We start from the raw sequence: 21,185 nt of genomic DNA, 5'->3' as shown, positions 1-21,185 counted from the left end.
AGAGTAATGAAAAGATTTTTTAAAGTATAAGGGTAACAGGGGTGTGAGTTACAATCCACAGACCATAGCTGCATATGTATCAAAAGATGGCCTAGTCGGCCATCACTGGAAAGAGAGGCCCATTTGTCATGCAAACTTTATATGCCCCAGTACAGGGGAACACCAGGGCCAAAAAGTGGGAGTGGGTGGGTAGGGGAGTGGGTGGGGGAGTGTATGGGGGACTTTTGCAACAGCAATGGAAATGTAAATGAGGAAAATACCTAATAAAAAATATTAAAAAAATAAACAATCCACAGACCAACAAGCAGGTGAATTACAGGAGGCTCACTTTAAACAAATGCAAGGTCAGGTGTAATGGTGCATGCCAGTGATCCCAGCATTCACCAGTGATCCTAGCCAGCATCCACCAGTGATCCCAGCATCCACCAGTGATCCCAGCATCCACCAGTGATCCTAGCCAGCATCCACCAGTGATCCCAGCATTCACCAGCCATGGATCATGAGCCAGGGGATCATGCACCAGGCTGGGGCAGAAATGCAAAACAAAACTAAGATGATGCAGGATGGAGCCATCATTTTGTTTTGTTTTTATTTGAAACAGGGCTTCTATGGAATTTACTGTGTAGACCAGGATGGCCTTGAACTCAGAGATCTACCCTGTGTTTGCCTCCTGAGTGCTACAACTGAAGGTGCACTATCATGGCTGGTTAGTTTTCTTTTCTTTTGATATATCTATATCTATATGTATATCTATCTATCTATATCCATCTATCTATATCTATATCTATCTATCTAATATATATATATAGATAGAGAGAAAGAGAGAGAGATCTTCCTTGCATGTATGTTGGTGTACCACGTGCATGCCTATGCCTGGTATCCAAAGAGGCCAGACAAGGGGATGGGTCTTTTGAAACTTTCCAGGAAAGACAGCTGTAAGCCACTGTGTGGATGCTGGGAACTGAACCCAGGTCCCCTGTAAGAGCAGGCCATGCTTTTAAGCACTGAGGCATCAATCTGTCTCAAGAATGTAATTTTTACCAGCTACATCAATGGCAATTAAGAATGATTTCAGAGCTGAATTAAAGTCAACATCTTCCTGTTTCAGGAACCATCTAACAGCTTTGAAACTGGTGTGTACCCAGCTCCCAGACAAGACACCACAAATCCTCAGTTAAGGCTGAGACCCTCATACTTCTCTGCAGCAGCTTTATTCAGACCTGACCTCCTTCCCATCTTACCCTCCTCTGGGTTTCCCTCACATTCTTCCTATGTTCTAAATACATACTAAGATACTGTTCTGAATTGTTTCCTTTACCTCATGGCTATTCCACAAGTTACTTTCTCTACTTGAAATATATATACTGTAACTACAGACTCTTATTTACCTCTTAACATATGGCTATTTCAGATCATAGTCTCTCTCTCTTCTCTCTCTCTCTTCTCTCTCTCTCTCTCTCTACTCTCTCTCTCTCTCTCTCTCTCTCTCTCTCTCTCTCTCTCTCTCTCTCTCTGTGTGTGTGTGTGTGTGTGTGTAGTCCTGGCTATCCTAGAAGTCGCTCTGTAGATCAGGCTGGCTGCAAACTCAAGAGACCTGCCTGCCTCTGCCTTCCATGTGTTGGGATTGAAGGTGTGCACCACCACTGCCTGGCCTGATAGTACTCTTTAACCTTTGGGTCTGAGTTTGCATGTATGAAGAAATAAAACAGTACTATTTAAGATATAACAATTAAAAACTTAGGACATAGATCCTTAGACTGAAAGGGTTAACTTCCAGTACAAGATGGATATAAATCAAATACCGAGCTAGAGAGAGGAAGACAAATTATGGTACAACGGAATGACAAGTTGCTTGACAGCAAATAGAGGCTGGAACGTCATCCAAGTGTTGAGAGAAAATGACTGTTGTTTTGGATTCTATATTCACTTTAAGAATCATTTAAGATACTTCTATATATAAACTGAGTTTACTATCTATAAATCCATAAAAATGACCACTGCTTTTGACTAACAGAATAAGCTTAGAGGGAGGCAGCAGAATAAAAGAAATGAGGGCAAACACAAAGTTTAGTAGCACGTTAACAAACTTTACTATATTGATAGAAATAATGAAACAAGACTGTGCTTTAAGAGAGCCAGGGCCGAGGAGGTGCTGTGTAAGACTGAGGACCCTGGTTCAATCTCCGCTAGCCTGTAAGATGGGTATGTTACAGGAAAAACAATAAGCTGTGTGTATTTAAAACGTCCCAGCGGGCCTCTTCAGGTGTCAGTATTCTGGTGATGTAATTCTCTTCACAATTTCCTGGACATTAGATCGATTTCTTTGCAATGATGAAATACTTTTACAATCAAGACAAGAAAAGAAAGCTCTTCCCACTCAGGCAGTATTTACCTTGATTGTTCCGAGATCCATGGGATTTTTGACAATGTCATAGTAGTTGTGGAGTCCCAAAGCATCAGCATCCACAGGATTATAGAAGGGCCATGCATACGGCAAATGTTTCTTGGCAAGCATTTCTTTAAGAATCTCGCTGCAATGCTTTAATTGCTCCGTTACTTTGACTGTTTTTAAAACTTTGTGTTGTTGCTGAGAGTCTGGCAAAACGTTCTTTACTGTATTTTCTTTTACTGGCATGTTCACTGGCTTTGTTTCTCTAAGTGTCGGAGGAGACTCGCTACGTGCTTTAGCTATGGAAGTGGTAGGAGTTGTTGTGTCTGCTCGCCTCTTCACACCCTTTGTAATCTAAAGAACAGTTCAACAAAAAGCACACTTAAGGAGGCACCGTCCATGAATTAAACAAAAGAAACAATTACCAACACCAAGGTTTATGAGAGGATTTTCACCACACACGTATTAAATATTAGATGATTCCTCTTTTACAGAGAGAACAAATAGCTTTGATGTTCCCTTCCCACAGCCCCCCAAAAATCTTGTACAAATCTTAAAGACAAATGAAGGATGGAAAATCAAAGTCATGTTTATACCAATTATGTTTCTGAGAAGATGGAATTAGCTGGGATATATGTTAAAGTGTAAACTATAGATGCCAGGTGTGGTGGCATGGCCCATAATGTTACAAAACAAAGAAACTATTGTCATTACTACATTAAAAGAAAAAAACTCCAATGTAACTATGGACACTTGTTTTGTTTTGTTTTACTCTGTAGCCCAGGCTGCTCTCAAATGTATTCCAGCCTGTTCTCCAAGTAGTGATACCCCTGCCATAGCTTTTTGAGTGTTAGCACTACAGGACTATACCTCCAAACCTGGATTAAAGTGGACAGCTTTTGATAGAAATACCATTTGAGCCAGGCAGTGGTGGCACACGCCTTTAATACCAGCACTTGCGAGGCAGAGGCAGGAGGATTTCTGAGTTTGAGGCCATCCTGGTCTATAGAGTGAGTTCCAGGACAGCCAGAGCTACACAGAAAAACCCTGTCTCCAAAGAAAGAAAGAAAGAAAGAAAGAAAGAAAGAAAGAAAGAAAGAAAGAAAGAAAGGAAAAAGAAAGAAAGAAAAAGAAATACTATTTGAGATAGTAAAATGGTCCAAATTCTACTTAAGAAATCTCTAATATTTGGTTAATACTCTAGGTCGTTATCCATGACAGGAAAATAGATGGGCAGACATGGATGGCATCTAGCACCTACAACAGGCTCACAACCCCCTGTAACTGCCACTTCAGGGGATTTTGTGCCCTCTTCTGTCCATCAAGTGACCTTACACATGCGGCACACATACGACACACAGTCACAAACACTTCTATGAGCAAAAAGGAAAAATACAAAATATTTTATAAATGACTCCATGCTGACAAATAATTCTCATGTCAATTTTTTAAAAGTATAAACATTTTAGAAGTAAACCAAGTTTAAAGGCACAGTGAAGCTAAGCAGTTCACAATGCTTGCTGTGATACAGAAAGACCTGACTTTACACCCAGCACTCATATCAAAACCAGGCACGGCCACACCTGTAGTTCCAGCACTGTGAGGGAAGGAGCTGAAGGATTTCTGGGACTGGCTGGCTGCCAGCCTAGCTCCAGATTCAGTGGGAAACTCTGTCTCTAAGAAAAAGGGCAGAATTTCTGCATGGGCATGAATAGGCTCACACACCTGCACACTTGTGCACTCATGCTCGCACGCACATACACACACACACACACACAAACACACACACAACTTACTTGGACCAGAGACTGTGAGTCACAGATCAGGGGAGCTTCTTGTGCCATGTTTAAGGGAGAGAGAGAGATGTCAGGAAGCCCAGAAGGAATCTCTTGCCGCTTAAAGACACTCTCTGCCGCTTTGGAGGGGATTTGTTCCTTAGCAGAGGAAACTGCTATCTTTTGTTGGATATCTAGTGAAATGTGAACCAGAGTCAAATACCTGATAAGCATAAAACACCATTTTTTCATTTCCTATTCTAATCTAATTCAGTTGGAAAAATAAGCCCCAGTGCACTGTTGCTGACAATTTAGTCATAATTCCTGAAAGAATTGATCCAAGACGTTGAATCCCTGGGACTTAAAAAAAAATGCTTAAAGTTGAAAAACCACAATATCAAAATCTCTAAAATATAATTTTTGGAAGGTTAAATTTAAGCCAGATGTGTTGAAGGCCAAAGAAAGCAAGTAACAATAAAACCTAAAGAACAACAACAAAAAATATGATATAGGATCCAGAAATAAACCTACATAACCACAGCCGTCTGATTCTAGAGATACCAGAACACACGGTACACAGAAACATATACACATAAGTGCACACAATATCTTTAAAAAACAAAACTTTAAAAAAAACTTAAAAGAACTAAGATGAATAATTCAGCTATAAATAGAGAGATGAACTGAAAGCCACTTGTCAAGAATGGAAGTATGAGGCTAGCAATACAAGAAAAGGTGTTCAATATCTACATCAAGAAAACACGAATCCAGGGGCTGGAGCGGTGCTTGGGGTAAGAGCACTTGCTGCTCTTACAGAGGATTGGAGCCTGGTTTCCAGCACCCACGCTAGGTAGCTCCCTAGAGCTGCAACTCTAGCTCTAGCAGGTCTAACCCTGCTTCTGGCCTCCATGCATGGGCACTGAGTGCATACATGCACACTGAAATGCAGGCCTAAACATATATACATAAATAAAGTTAGAAAAGTGAAAATCACAATTACTTTTTTTTTTTTTTTTTTTTTGGTTTTTCGAGACAGGGTTTCTCTGTGTAGCTCTGGCTGTCCTGGAGCTCACTTTGTAGACCAGGCTGGCCTCAAATTCAGAAATCTGCCTGCCTCTGCCTCCTGAGTGCTGGGATTAAAGGCGTGCGCCACCATGCCCGGCCCCACAATTACATTTTTAAAAGAAAGAGCTGGGCATTGTGATGCATGTCTGCCATCAGCTCTGGGCAAGGCTGAGGCAGGGGAATCAGAAGCTCAAGGGCAGCCATAGCTTCTCTAAAGAATTACAGGCCAGCCTGCCATCTATAAGATCTTTCTGAAAAGGAAAAGAAATAGAAAAGAAAAATTGTTTTGTCATTCTACCTTAACCCAGTCAGAATGGCTGCCACCAAGAAAATGAGCAGAAATGAGCAAGAGGAGAGAAGCGCTTCATGCTTGCTGCTGGAATATTAATTAGCATGTCTGCCGTCAAAATCCACTCAAAGCCTCCTCAAAAAGTTAAACATAGATCTACCATGTTGCTGGGGTTGGTGGGCAGGCAATGGAAGTGAGAGGCCACCCTTAGGGGCTTGGGGAGGAAATAAAGTAACGTGGAAGGTGACTGAGCACAATCAACATGCTGGAATCAGGAAAAGAACGAAGTCTTACTGAGTATAGTTGTAATATGCCTGTAATTCCATCTAAAAAGGAGGCTGACAGAGAAGGAGTGTGAATTTGAGGCTAGCCTCGGCAACTTAATGAGATTCTGTCTCAATATGAAAAGCCAAAAGGATCTGAGATATCGTTAGTTCAGTGATAGACAAAGACTTAGCCTACACAAGACCCCGGCTTCAATCCTGACTTCTAGAAAAAGAAAAAAATGTATTAAATGTTTCTTTAAAAAACAAAACAAAACACAACACGACATTCAAAGGGCTGGGGAAGTAGCTTAGTGGTTAAGAGTATTTCCTGCTCTTCCAGAGGCCTGACGTTTGGGTTCCCAGCACTTATATTTGACAGCTTACAACTGCTTGTGACTTTAGCTCTTCTGGCCTCTGCAGGTACCTACATATACTGCCACAATACATAAATAAATCTTAAAAAAAAAAAAAAAGAGGGAGGAAAAAGACGACATGTAAGAGCTGGTATGATGTTTTCTGCCCACAGGTCCAGCACTTGGAAAGTAGAGGACTGGGCATTCACAGCCATTCTCCCCAACACTGAGTGTCAGTTTGAAGCCAGCCTGGGCTATATAACATCCGGCCTCAAAAACAGGAAGAGAGGGAAGGATGAATGGAGGGTGGGAAAAGAAAAAAATTTAAATATGTAGGAATTGGAGCCATGGTTAGTGATTAAAACCACTATATGATCCCCTGAGTGGAGCGCCTGGGTTTGATTTCTACCACATGCTGGCTCGCAAACATCTGGAACTCCACTCCCAGCAGATCTGACTCCCTCTTCTGGTCTCCATGGGCATGCACACATGTGGTGCCTCATATGTCCTTCCTTGAAAAGTCTTTTCAGTTCTAATACTATACAATTTATAGTTAAATGGTTGGAATACAGGAAATTATAGTGAGTCTCATGCATGAAAAAAACCCTCACAAGTAGTCATAACCCATCTTAAAATCTGTCAACAATAAAGAAAAGGTACAGAGTACCGTTAATAAAACTGATGTCTAGAAAGACCCACTATAATCTTCTGTAATCCAGCCATTTAACTATAAATTGTATAATGTTTGCAAACAAAAGAATAAATATTTTTAGTGATACAAAATCAATCAATGCTGGATGATGCTCTATAGTAACCTATGTGAATACTAAGATTAGTTATATACGTCTCTGTGTAAACAGCATGACCAGCGATACAGAGTTTCAGTACAGCCAGAGACGGTGGTGCAGGCTGGTCATCCCGGCCAACATGCTGAAGGCCACCCTGGACAACTTAGAGAAATCCTATTTCAAAATACAAATTAAGAAAGGGGATATAAGCCAGGTGTGGTGACGCACACCTTTAATTCCAACACTTGGAAGGCAGAGGCAGGCAGATTTCTGAGTTCAAAGCCAGCCTGGTCTCCAAAGTGAGTTCCAGGACAGCCAGGGCTATACAGAGAAACCCTGTCTCGAAAAACCAAAAATAAAAAAGAAAGGGGGTATAACAGACAGCTCAGTCAGTAAAATATTTTCATCTAGAGGAGAAAGAAATCTTAGACCCAATAACATTTGGTTCTCAGCTACAGTCCATTTGGGTTCTCTTATTGATACAGCACACAGATACAAGAGCCACTGAGAACAGCCACAGCAGCTACAATCAACCAGGCGACAATTTGATAAATATCATCACGTTACTGGAAACATGGCTATACACTTCTATGGTAGCCACCCGTGTAAGTAAGGTGGAGGAGACTGTTTAAATGGGCAAATGGTTTTAAAAGTCATGGAAGTAAAAGGACTTCCATGTGTCTATGTCTTTTGAAGTATTCTATCTTTCTATTTTATTTATGTTTTACTCTAACACACGTGCACACACACGTCCCACAAGAGTGTCGGCATCAATAATGCACTCTGATCTTACCTTTCTTTATTCTCTCCTTACCACCCACAACTTGCTCTTCTTGTGGCATCTGAGATAATTTCTGCATAAATAACTTCTCTAGAGCTTGGGCCATAACAACAATGTCATCTCCAGTCTAGAAAACATGTTGGAAATACGCTAAGGACACATAGAGTGGCTGCTGTACCACAGTTCTTTGTAGAATATGTCACAGCACTCTTTGGCAGGTCTTATCTCTTATATTTAGAAAACAGTGTAGCAGGAAAGACCTTAAGTTCTAGCATCCAACCCCTCACCTTTGAAAAAGGATCAGAGTGGTTTTTCTGAACAACAAAAAATGTAATCTGCCAGGCAGTGGTGGCGCATGCCTTTAATCCCAGCACTTGGGAGGCAGAGGCAGGCGGATTTCTGAGTTCGAGGCCAGCCTAGTCTACAGAGTGAGTTCCAGGACAGCCAGGGCTGCACAGAGAAACCCTGTCTCAAAAAAAAAAAAAATGTAATCTAACCAACACAGCAATGCAAAAAGGAGTCTGCAGTTAAGATTTCTACACTTGAATAGGGGGCATTGCTGAGCAAAGTCAGTCACTGACCCTGCACACTGAGTAGGGACTGGGTGAGATTGGTGTGCCCTGTAGTGTCCCCTAGTGTGCTGTAGTGTTCCCTAGCCTTACTGCACCCATCGCTGAGGAAAGACAAAGCTCCTACTAAGGAAATGTGAAAGCTGCAGTCTGACACTGAAACATCTCTACCATAGACACCTGATAAGACTTCAGGGTTGGGCTCAGTCCTTGGCACTGCAAAGTATGTCAATACGTTTCCAACTTAGGCAATAGCTAGAAAATTTAACCAAGATTAATGTGCCATCAGGTGCTCAACTGTAACTAAGACATCAAGAGGACAGAGGAAACCCTGCACAGTGGTCACAGAGAGCCAGCCCACCAGTGCTTCTTTTTCTTCTTGACACAGTGCCCTACACTGTACCCAAGCTGTCCTTAAACTCAAAAACTCTTCCTGCCTCAGCCTCCTGAGTTACAGTCTGACTTTGGTATTTCATTTTTTCCTTGGCCCCTTTCAGCTATTCAGACCAAAATACAGCCAATGGGCTGAAAAACAAGTTGAGCAAATAGATTCATTATGAAAATTATGAAATCCTATGATAACATTTTTCTTAAAATATGCAAAGTAGGGCCAGTGAGATGGCTCAGAATTGGTAAAAATACTTGCCATATGAGCCTAATGACCTCAGTCCAGCCCCATAACCAACTATGGGAGAAAATCAACTCCTGAATGCTGTTCTCTGACCGTTATACATGTTCACACACTAAGAGAAAAATGACAAAATATTACAAAATCAGTATTGTAATAAAAATAGGTAAGCTGAATATGATGGACATGCCTATAATTCAAGGACTCTAGAGGCTGGGGCAGGGGGACTCAAGTTTGACTTCAGACATGGAAACTGTGTTTCAAACTGTCCTTCTCCCCTCAAAAACAACACGGAAGCACTTCTAATCAGGACCTGGGCTTTGAAATCATACTTGTTACACACAACAGCAAAGAAGAGGCGCTGTGCTAACAGCTTCCATACCTTGTTGTATAAGTAGCAGTTTGAGAACATTGTGTTGAAGTCTTCTATGCATTCGGAAGCCTTCTCATAATACTTATTTTCCAACCGCTTCTTAATTGTATTTAAATCCATTGGGGTTTTTATGATGGTGTAATAGTCCTGTAGGTTTGAACAAATTTTATTATTAGAATGAGGCTGAGGGTGTAGTTCAGAGATCGCGAGCTCATAAAATATGCACAAGACCTTGGGTTCCACCCCCAGCACCACAATAAACTAATAATACATATTTTAAAGCAGACTGGATGGAGATGTAGCTCAGTGGTATGCATACATTTAGTAGGCTTCGAGGCCTTGGGTTCAGTACAGTACCATTACATGTAGAAAAGGATTTCACTACAACTATTGATTTAAACCATTTATAAACTATATACCTCTAATCAAACCATTACCTTTGCCAATAGCCTGGTTACCAGAGCCTTTATAACAAAAACCAAGGCTAGCAAGGCTAGTCGTCACAGCGCTGCTCTTCAGAGGGAAGGAAAAGCTTCTAAAGACTACAAGGCAGGCAGTGCCGACAGCTTGCTGGCACCGTAAAGGTGCTCGGTGCTCACCACGAAGCCTAACCACCTGACTTGGCACTGCAGGCCCACATGGTGTCCTCCAGTTTCCATGCTCCTGCCTTGTGCATCTGGTGCACACATACAAATAAATAATGATGAATAAATAATGCCCCTGTGGCAAGGTGGGGCATCTTTTGGGTATATTCCCAAGAGTGGTATAGCTTTTCAATACGGTTTTTAGAATTTAAAATTGCTTCCTCCAAAGCTTAGCTCTGAAAGGAATTTCTCATCCTCCATTTCCCAGTATTATCTGAGAAAGGCTTGAAAGTAGCCCCCATCTCCCACTTCCCACATGAGACCATGAATGCTGGGGGCTCTGACACCTGCAGGTGCTGGAGCTGAATTTGGCTTCTGCATCTTGGTGACAGTTCTCTCCCATATTTCATTAAATGCCCATTCCTAATTGAGGTGCTTTATAAAAAAAAAACAGACTAAGTCTCCACAGGTTGTATCTTGATACTGAGTTTGCTCCTTCTGGTCCACTACCATGTGGCTTCAAGGCTCCTTACAAGGTTCTCCTTCTGCCTTGATTCAAGCACCTGAGATCTGGGCCAGTGATGGCTTAGTAGGGAAAGTACTAAGCCCATGGGCTGACAACCTGAACTCAGTCCCTGAACCCAGGGTGTAGCTGTCCTCTGATCTACACGGATATGTTGAAATGTGCACACATACACACACATGCATGCATGCACCCACACGTACATACATGCACACACATACACAAATTAAAAAACAGAAAGTTATTTGAAGTTAACATGTCCGGGTGCTCACAGGCAGCTTTAGTTTCACGGCGTCCACGGGCTGTTGGAAAGGCCAGGAGAAGCCGTGCTTCCACAGGGCCTTCAGCACAACCCTCTGTAGGAACTGCAGCTGATTCGTCAACCGCCCACTCTTCTTCGTGTTGATGTACTCTGGTGGAGGGGGGTTAACAATAGCTGTTTGTCGACTTGGCAGAGACATTCTCAACCACTTCAGATCCTGGTATTTTAAAGTTGTCTATGAGGACATGTCCTGAAAAATTTAAAAAAAAAAATGAGTACTTTAGTCATTTATAAGAGACCAAGGGGTTTATTCAAGAAAAAAAGTAACTTTTGTTGTTTTGTTTTTCTGGACAGGGTCTGACTATGTTTCTGGGGCTGGCCTGGAGCTCACTAAAGTAGTACAGCACCAAGCCTGGCTGTATGCTGCTGCTGTTTTGGGGACAGGTCCCACATCTTACTGTGTATGTAGTCCAGGCCAGCCTCAGATAAGACTTTCCTGCTTCAGCCTCCTGAGTGTTGGAATTATAGGCATACACAATCCACATAGATAAGATATTACACATTTTGTTTAAATGTTCATTTATAAATGTCTAGGCATGGTGGTACACACCTTTAGTCCTAGCACTCAGGAGGCAGAAACAAACAGATCTCTGTAAATGTAGGGTCAGCCTGGTCTATATATTGAGTTCCAGGCCAACCAAGGCTACATAGTAAAGGCCTGTCTCAAAAACAAAATCATCCCCCCCCCCAAAAAAAAAGTCCAAAACAAAACCCTCACATCTTAGGCTAGGAACAAAAGCACAAATGACAAATTTTAAAACAAATACTAACCTTTTTTATACAAATAGTATGCATTGCTTCATTATGTATGTCTTGGTCTTAGACGGTTTAAATTATTTCAACACGTCACAGAATTTCTTTCTGTTCTTCAAAAATACAAATTGAGGTCTTAGCAGGAAAAGTCTACAAATTCCTAAGAAAAAAGAAGCACCAGGAAGGTTAAAGGTTTCGCTGTCCTGTAGTTGTTCACTCAACACAGGAGAAAGACTGAAGGAGCTTTTGACTAATTCCTCCACTCTCCCCCACCCCCCACCCCGAAAACTTTCTTTTGATTTAAATAAAGTAATTTATTTAAAATTCCAAGCCATCAACACCTACAAGTTGTCCTCTGGCCTTTGCTTGCACACACGAAATAACTAGGTCTAAAAACAAGCAAGATGGCTCAGCAGACTCTTGCAACTTGTCCTCTGACCTCCACACATGCTTCATGATGTGTGCAGGTGTGCATGCACATGCACGAGCACACACACACACACACACACACACACACACACACACACACAGGCACACACACATATCCTCCAATTCAAACAGGGCCTAGCAGCATACTTCAGTGGCAAAGAGGTGGCTTACCCAGGCCTAGGCCCTGGTCCAAGCATCCTCAACACCAACAACAGTAATAATAAGTAAAATGGAAAACAAGTTAGGAAGAGAGCTGTGAGTGTTAAGGTCTGGCTCTTGGGTGCACGTTGTTCTATCTGAGATGCCTGGATGGTGTTATTGAGAAGAGACAGAGTTCAGACTCTAGAACTGGGAAGATGATAGTTCCTCCAGTTAGTAAGCAAAATGAGAAGTGGCATGTGTGTTCTGAAACTAAGCCAGGGGCCATTTATATGACATCAGTGCTCCCAGTAATTGCTTGTCTCCGTCTGACTTGTGTAAAACCCATACGGAAACAATCAACTGTTAAAAGTCCTTAGTACACTAGTATTGCATATATTCATGTTTTTCTGAAGCCAGTCTCCCATCTCTATCTCACAAAACTCAAATTCTACATCCATTGAACAATCCCTATCCCACCGATTCTTGTCTCCTCCACTCTTGGCATCCACAACTTGTATTTCTGCCGTTGTTATTATTCCAGGAGCAAGGTCTCTCACTATGCTCAGAATAGCCCTGAACTTCTTAAGAGCTGGAGTTACAGGCTTGTAGCATAAGACCCAAGGCTGGCTCTTCTGTTTCTATGAAATGCACTAGTCCAGATGTTACATGTGAAATCACACAGCATTCACCATATTTTTTCATTACATTTGTGTGTATGTGTGTGTGTGTGTGTGTGTGCACATGCGTGCACACTTGAGAGCACACATGCTGTGGAGGTCAGAGGACAACTTGTAGGAATCATTTCTCTTCATCATGTAGGTCCTAGGGATCAAACTCAGGCCGTTAGGCCTGGCAGCAAGCACGTTTACCTGCTCAGCCATCTTGTGAGCACATTATATTTTTAAATAAATGGTTTATTTTACTTACTTCACAATCCTCAAGAGTCATCCATGTTTACAGAATGTCAGATTTTCTTTCCTCCTCTCTCCTTTGCCATGTAGCTAGGGTTAGCCTGAAATTTGCAAACTTCCTATTTCAGATTTCTGAGAACTGGGACCACAGGTGTGTGATGGCCACCACCCCCACCCCACACACTTCTGTGGTGCTATAGATTAAACTCAGGACAATGTTCATGCGAGCTAAGAAACCTACCCTGACCTATATGACCTCAGCCTCCATTTCCTTCCTTTAAAGGTTTGTATTTTAAAAATAATTTATTATGTATGTATGTGTGAGTAGATAGCTATATGTACAGGTGTCCTCAGTGGTCAGAAAAGGGCTAGAAGGCACTGGATGGTACCAGAATGAAGCAGATAAGCCATTCAAAATGGGTGCTTGGAATTGGACTATGGAAGCACTATGCCATCTCTCTAGCCCCTTCTTCCTTTTTAAAGCTGTGCGACATTCCACTGTGGCATTGCAGCACTGCATCTTACCTACACCTTCAGCATCGTGCGAGCTGCTTGTGGCTTTTGGGGACTGTACACAGTGCTCAGTGAAAACACAGATATTTTATGCTATGAACAGAGACATATAACCAGAGTGCCACAGGAGGATGGCTCCACCACGTTGCGATCGTGTATCTCTTCTTTCTTTCTAGTGTATGACAATCAGTTTTAGTTTTTAAAAGTTCCTTGTATTTCTGAAGCACAGCCAAGATGGATTACCACTCTGCTGAAATGTATTAATTTCAGGTCATTACCAGTCTTACAGCCTACTCTTTTTCGAGACAGGGTTTCTCTGTATAGCCCTGGCTGTCCTGGAACTCACTTTGTAGACCAGGCTGGCCTCGAACTCATAAATCTGCCTGCCTCTACCTCCTGAGTGCTGGGATTAAAGGCGTGCACCACCACGCCCAGCACCCTTACAGCCTACTCTTACCTCTCTGTGTTATCTGAAACACTTCAAGCTTGGCACAGACACAGCATTACTTACTATGTACAGTTCACTTGGCTTGTCCCTCATTATTATGTTTCTAAGGCTTATTCAGGAATTGCTTTGCTCACTTAAACTAATTCACTGCAGGAGAAAGCCTCTTTTCTTTCCTGTTTTAGTTTTCTTTGAGCAACGTCTCACTGTGTAGACGAGGACCATCCTCAAACTTGCAGGAAGCTTCCTGCCTCAGCATCCCAAGTATAGATTATTATAGCATGTACCATTCACATCCACATCATTCATTTTGAGACTTTAGAGTCATTTGACACTGTTGTCAAAAACATGTAACATATGAATGTTTATGCCATGTATGAACCCAGATGTGACGACATCACTGAGTCATATGTGCATGCCATGTAAAAGTCAAAAAGTGAAGCTACTAAATCATATGCAGGAATTCAACCTAAAAGATGCCACTTGCTTTCCAAAATGTGCAAACCACCCTCCAAGCCACTTCCTTTCTGTATTAGCGTCTGATCCTACGTCCACATCAGCCCTCTGTGTGCACAGGAGGCTAATGTGATGGTAAGTGTGTTTCTCTGAGGAGCCATGTGAAGCTCCTCCTTGTGTTTACTGGCCACCTGGGCATCGCCCACCAAGCACATATGAGGTGTAGTAACTACATTTCCACCATGCTGTCTGTCACTATTGTCACATATTTTGAACACAAAGCCTTTGTTGTTATGTACTACAAATATCTTCTCCTAGTGTGTAAATATCACACAGTCTCTCCTAGTTTTTTGGGTTTTTTTTTTCCTTTTTCTTTATTTTTTGAGGCAAGGCTTTATGTAGCTCAACCTACCTCATAAGGCCAAGGAACTCCTGATCCTATAGTCTTAAGGCTTCTACCTCTCAAGTGTTTGGAGCATGGGCACATTAGTACCAAACTTGGCTTTGTGGTTTGGGGGAGGCTTGGGGGGCAAGGACTTATGTATCCCAGCTTTCCTCAAGCTTAGTATATAGTCTAGGATGGCTTCAAATTCTTAATTTTTCTGCTTCTACCTTCCAATTGCCAGCTATTTAATTCTTCTCCCTCCCTCCTCCACCCCTCTCTCCCCCTTCTCCCCTCCCTCCCTCCCCCCATCTCTTTCTCTCCTTCTCCCTTTCTTTCTCTCTGGCTTTTAGACAGAAGCCCAAATGAGCCTCAAAGTCAACGCAATCCTCTACTCAGCCTCCTGAGTAGTGGGATGACAGGCATAGGCCTCCTGGTACTCTTAATGGTGTTTTTAGAGGGATGGAAGCTGCCATTTGTGAAGTGCATTTATCTACTTACAATACAAGGTGAGCAGAAGAAATCTCTTAGGGGAAATGTAACCCCTGTCTAAGTGTCAAATGCAAAATGTACTCTTTAAAATATCAATGGGAAGGAAGCCGAGACAACCAGTTTTAAGTTATTTATTATCGCATGAGCATACGCATGGCTGTACATGTGTACATGCACACATGCTCGTGCAGGTCAGAGCAAACCTCTAGCCAGTCCTCTCCTCCCATCACGTGGACTCTGGAAACTTAATCCTGGTCGGCAGGTTTAACAGCAAGTGTCTTTACCTTCTGAGCCATCTCACCAGCCCCAAGTTCTTACATTAATAAATGTACTTTTATCAGCTTCTCTTGAAAATAAAATCTTCCATCTCTATCTCGGCCATTTAAAACTGTATCAGGAGCTAAAGTATGAGTTTAGTGGTAGAGCACTTACCTTGCATGTGAGGTCCTGAGTTGGATCCCCATTAATACAGAGAGACACACAATCCTAAATTGGTTGATGACTGATAGGGTACTAGAAATGATCATACATATTGTTGGCCACCTCTAACTGCCTAACATCTGGCTACATATGGTTGGTGGCTAGCCACTGGACAATGGAGACACAGAACATTTATTATAAGAAATTACAGGAGCTAAAGAAATGGCTCGGTCATTAAGAGGATGCCTGCTATTCCAGAGGTCCTGAGATCAGTGCCTCACACTGGCATTGGGTGGCTCACAACATAACTCCAGCTCCATGGCATCCAACATCCTCTTCTGGACTGTGTGGGCACTGCACCCAGGTTATATAGACACATACATAAATAAAAATAAAATTTAAAGCACCATTAAAAAGGAAGAAATTAAATTGCAGAGACTGGGGAGATAGCTTAGTCAGTAAAGTGCTTTGCCACACAAATACCCTCATTAAAAAGCAGAGAGGTGGAAGGAGCCTGCTTGTAATCTTAGTGCTGGGGAAGTGAACAAAGCGAGGTTCCTAAAGCTCTCTGCATCCCTGCTCTAGCCTAAGTGGTGATCTCCAGGTCGATGAGAGATCCTATCTCAGGGTGGAGAGTGTTCATAAGGACTGCATCCAAGGTTTTCCTCTGGTCTCCACATGCATGGGTACATGTACACACACACACACACAATGTCACATCTTCTAAACTGTTCCCAAGACTTCCAGGGCCAAGATTACTGATCCCTCAAGATCATTTTCTTTCCCCACTTTGTCTTTTTGGACTAGGCATATCCTCCATTAATTTCTTGGCTGTCCAGCCTCTGAGCCAACACAGTCAGGCCTGAGATGCTCTTCCCACCTAGATTCACAGTCACGTTCTAAACAGGCCCCAAACCCCATCCTCCCCAGGTCCTGCTCACACGTTATCCACTATTCTACTCTGCACTCACTGCCTCAGGTTGAGCATCAGTGTAGAGACCTAACATCTGAAACGCTCCAGAACCTGACACTATGCCTGGAAAATTCTATTTCTGACTTTATGGAACAGAATGTGGTAAAAATACAAACACACTAAAAATGCTGTATAAAACTATATTTGTGTGTATGTATATATGCATTGCTCATACATGGAACATAAATGAATTTAATGTTTCTAACTGAAGATATCTCATTATATTATATGCAAATATTTCCAAATGTGAAATTCAAAACACTTTAAGTTCTAAGAGTTTTGAAAAAGGGAAAGAGAGACTGGGAATACAAGGGATATACCTCAACATAATAGAGGAGATTTACAGCAAGTGTACTGCCAACATCAACCCAAAGGGACTTAGATTCAAAGCAGTTTTACTAAAATCAGGAACAAGACAAGGTTGTCTGCTCCCTCTATACCTTCGGTATAGAACTTGAAATTTTAGCTAGAGCAATTAGACAACTGAAAGAGGTCAAGGGGAGCCTAAAAGGAAGAGAAGAAATCAAAGTATGCTTATTTGTGAATAATATGATTTTATACATAAATGACCCTAAAAACTCCACCAGGAACAGCCTATTAGCACTTTTAGCAAAGTAGCAAGATGCAAAATTAACATGAAAATCAGTAGCCCTTCTATACACAAATGACAAATGGCCCGAGACAGAAATCAGAGAAACAAAACCTTTCACGATAGCCACAAAAATTATCTTGGGGCAACACCAACCAACCAAATTAAATACTTGTATAACACCAACCTTAAGACATTGAAGAAAGACATTAAAGAAGGTATCAGAAGATGGAAAGATCTCCCATGCTCAGGGATTGGTAGAATTAATACAGTGAAATGGCCATCTTACCAAAAGCAATCTATAGATTCAATGTAATTCCCATCAATATTTCACAGATATTCACAGAACTTGAAAGGACAATTTTATGCTTCATATAGACACACACACAGAGATAGCTAAAAAAAAATCCTGGATAATAAAAAACTATTAGAGGTATCTATCATCATTCCAGATTTCAAGTTGTACTATAGAACAAGAACAATAAAAACAGGAAGGACAGTATAGGCATAAAATCAGTGGAATCAAGTTGAAGATTTTGATAAAAGTCCACACACTATGGACACTTGATTTTTGTCAAAGAATCCAAAAACACATATTGTATCTTCAAAAAAAAATGGTGTTTATCAAACTGCATGGCTATATGTAGAAGAATCCAAATAGATCCATACTTATCATCCTGCACAAAACTCAACTCCAAATGGATCAAGGACCTCAACATAAGGCCAGATACACTGAATCCGATTAAAGAAAGTGGGAATAGGCTTGAACTCATTAGCACAGAAAAAGACTTCCTGAATAGAACACACTTAGCATAGTCACTAAGATCAGCAATTAATACATGGAACCTCGCTGGGCGGTGGTGGCACACGCCTTTAATCCCAGCACTTGGGAGGCAGAGGCAGGCGGATTTCTGAGTTCGAGGCTAGCCTGGTCTACAGAGTGAGTTCCAGGACAGCCAGGGCTACACAGAGAAACCCTGTCTCAAAAAAGCCGAAAAACAAACAAACAAACAAACAAACAAAAATACGTGGGACCTCATGAAACCGAGATGCTTCTGTATGGTAACAGACACATCATTGGGACAAAGGGGCAGCCCACAGAATAGGAAAGGTTTTTACCAACTACTGTACATTCAGTAAAGGGCTCATGTCTAAAATATATAAAGAACTGAAACAACTAGACATCTGAAACCATCCAATTTAAAAAACGGAATACAGATCTAAGAAGGGAATCCCGCACTTAAAGAAATGATCAACATCCTTAGTTATCAGGGAAACAAAATCAAAACTCCATTGAGATTTCATCTTATACCCATCAGAATAAACAACACCAAAAAAAAAAATGTTGGCAATGTTGCTCATGCTGGCAAGCATGCGGAGCAAGGGTATTGGAATATCCATTCATTGCTGGAGTGCAAACTTGTGCAGCCACTGTGGAAATCAGTGTGGTGGTTCCTCAGGGAGCAAGGAATGGATCTACCTCAAGACCCAGCTCTACCACTGTTGACATCTACCCAAAGGACTCCACATCCTACTGCAGAGACACTTACTATAAACAATGTTCATAGATACTGTATTTATAATAGCCAAGAATTAGAAATAGCAGTAGATGTCTGTCAATGGATGAATGGGTTAAAAAATGTGGTACATGTACACAATGGGATATTACTCAGATATTAAAAATGAAATCAGGAAAATGGATAGAGATAGTGAGGTAACGCAGATTCAAAGAGACAAATGAGGTACATGTGGTATATATTCATTTATATGTGAATCTGGACTGTGTCTTTGGAATTTTGAAGACATCAAAATCAGAGACATCAAAAGTAAAGATAAATCAGTGAAGAGAACGAAATAGATTCTGTACACTCAGGGAAGAAAGAGTCATTGAGATGAAAAGACAGCCTACCAAATGGGAGAAGGCAGCTACAGGTCTTCACATAACCTACTGAGGGGCCAGTGTCCAACCACAGAAGGATCCTATGCAACAAGAGAAACTTGATTCCAACACGGGCAGAGGACTTCTTTGGAGAGGTTTCGCTCCAAAAAATGATGCACACTCCAAAAAAGATGCACAAGGGGCTAAAAAGATAGCTCAGGGGTTAAGAGCTGGGGCTGCTCTTCCAGAGGTCCAGAGTTTGGTTCCCAGCAACAGCTGGCTCACAATTACCTATAACTCCAGTTTCAAAGGATCCAGCTTCCCTTTGGCTTCAGAGAGCATTTGCATGCATGTGCATGTAGATGCACATGCCTACACATAAATAAATATAAGTATTTAAAAAGCATATACATAGCATATAAAAGATAAAAGTAGGTTAAAAATCCAGAAATAGTAGTAAATAAGTAAATTAGACAGACAGATAGATAGATAGACAGATAGATTAGAGGTTATGATATCATTAATGTCTCTTCATACCCAGAACTTGAAACACCATGAATTATCCTGACTCTTCCTCAAAACAATGTCTTCTCATAATCCTATTACCTCCTTGGAGCCTCAACATTGGTTTGTGGATCTCACACAGAGTACCCCAAAATCTGCATTGTGTGCATTACCTGCTTCACACCTGGCTTCCTCCTCACTCCTTACAACTTCCCCTACACTAACACTCACCACAGTCAGCTCTTAAGTCAACCCTACAATAACACTCACCTCTTAAGTCCAACGGACTCTTGCTGTACTTTACCTGACCAGACTGCTTGGCAGTCTGTCACTAGACTATTACTGTGACACTCCTAAAACTCTTGTCTGTCTTCCAGGACACCATCTTCCAAATTCTATTTGTTCATCTATTAAATATTTGTAAAGCACTTAGAAGGATGTCAAGCCCAGTGTTACAGCTGAGGTTGGAGACTTCTTTCAGGTCCTTGTGAACAGGTGATTATCACTTGACAAACATAAGTAGTGCTTTGATAGTAAAAACGGGGCATTGGGGGACCAGAGAGGAAAGAGAGGCATCAGCCACCTCCTTCCTGACAGTGTCTGCTGTGTTAACTTTTCTTTCTGGTCCCATTCTTAATCCCTCCCTCTTTTTCCTCTCCCTGTTTTCTTTTCTTCCTCCCTCCCTCCCTCCCTCCCTCCCTCCCTCCCTCCCTCCCTCCCTCCCTCCCTCCCTCCCTCCCTCCCTCCTTCCCTCCCTCCCTTCCTCCCTCCCTTCCTTCCTTCCTTCCTTCCTGTCTCTCTCAGTCTTTCTCCCCAACTCCCTTTCTTATGTAACCCAGGCTGGCCTCAAACTCACTCTGTAGCCAAGGATGACCTAGGATTCCTGGTCCTCCTACCTGGACCTCCCAAGTGTTGAGATTATAGGTGTTGGGTACCATGCCTGCCCATCCCCCCTAACTCCATCTATACCTTTGCTTTATGCCAACCTCAGTCACCCCAAGACCCCAAGATAGTAAGTGCTTTTTTGTAGACTACTATCCTCTGTCCTACACACCACCAGGTTCTGTTTCACTGTTTGTCACCCCCCACCCAATATAAGCTCATGCAACACAATGATGTTCCCAGTTTTTCATTCAAGCACTTGCTTAAGACCAAACTTTTCAACAGCCTGGCCTTTAGGACATATAGATCCTTTAATAAACTGTCACTTTACTCACTGTGAGACTTAGCTCTTGCTATTCCATCAACCCAACGTTATAGCAGCCACTCACAAACGAGCAATTCTGGGTTAGAGATATGTCTCAGTGGTTAGAAGTGCTTATAGGACAATCCTGTGGACCAGCAGACCAGAGAGCCATGCATACCCAGCTCCCACATAACAGGCATACACACATGCATGCACACACACACATTTTCTTTTAAAACTCAGAAAATCTTGCCAGGTGTTGTGATAAACATCTGTAATCCCCGCACCACTGAGGTGGAGGCAGACAAGGCCAGTCTGGACTACCAAGCCAAACAATTATGCCCGGCTCCATCCACCTCACTCTATGTATTGACCTCTGAATCACTTCTACACCAGAACTGCTGTTA

The 21,185-nt window shown here is 42.0% G+C and overlaps 1 protein-coding gene across 4 annotated transcripts in view; it reads right to left on the bottom strand.

Annotated features, from left to right (window-relative positions):
* The window catches only part of Brdt (bromodomain testis associated), a 57,767-nt gene that overhangs the window by 35,803 nt on the left and 779 nt on the right, over positions 1-21,185 (bottom strand). For all 4 annotated transcript variants that reach the window (XM_085836979.1, XM_085836980.1, XM_021162657.3 and 1 more), the window contains exons 2-7: positions 11,477-11,618; positions 10,656-10,895; positions 9,286-9,423; positions 7,719-7,833; positions 4,186-4,358; positions 2,393-2,743 (exon numbers count right to left, since the gene is read on the bottom strand). In XM_085836979.1, the coding sequence (XP_085693105.1) occupies positions 2,393-2,743; positions 4,186-4,358; positions 7,719-7,833; positions 9,286-9,423; positions 10,656-10,844 (966 nt within the window). In that variant the 5' untranslated portion in view covers positions 10,845-10,895; positions 11,477-11,618. The remainder of the gene's footprint in view (positions 1-2,392; positions 2,744-4,185; positions 4,359-7,718; positions 7,834-9,285; positions 9,424-10,655; positions 10,896-11,476; positions 11,619-21,185) is intronic.

The sequence above is a fragment of the Mus caroli genome, unplaced genomic scaffold, assembly GCF_978045245.1.
Source record: "Mus caroli unplaced genomic scaffold, Mus_caroli_1 scaffold_4, whole genome shotgun sequence".
Taxonomy (NCBI): Eukaryota; Metazoa; Chordata; class Mammalia; order Rodentia; family Muridae; genus Mus; species Mus caroli.
Note: the sequence above shows the minus strand (reverse complement) of the source record. Positions and strands in the feature narration are given on the sequence as shown.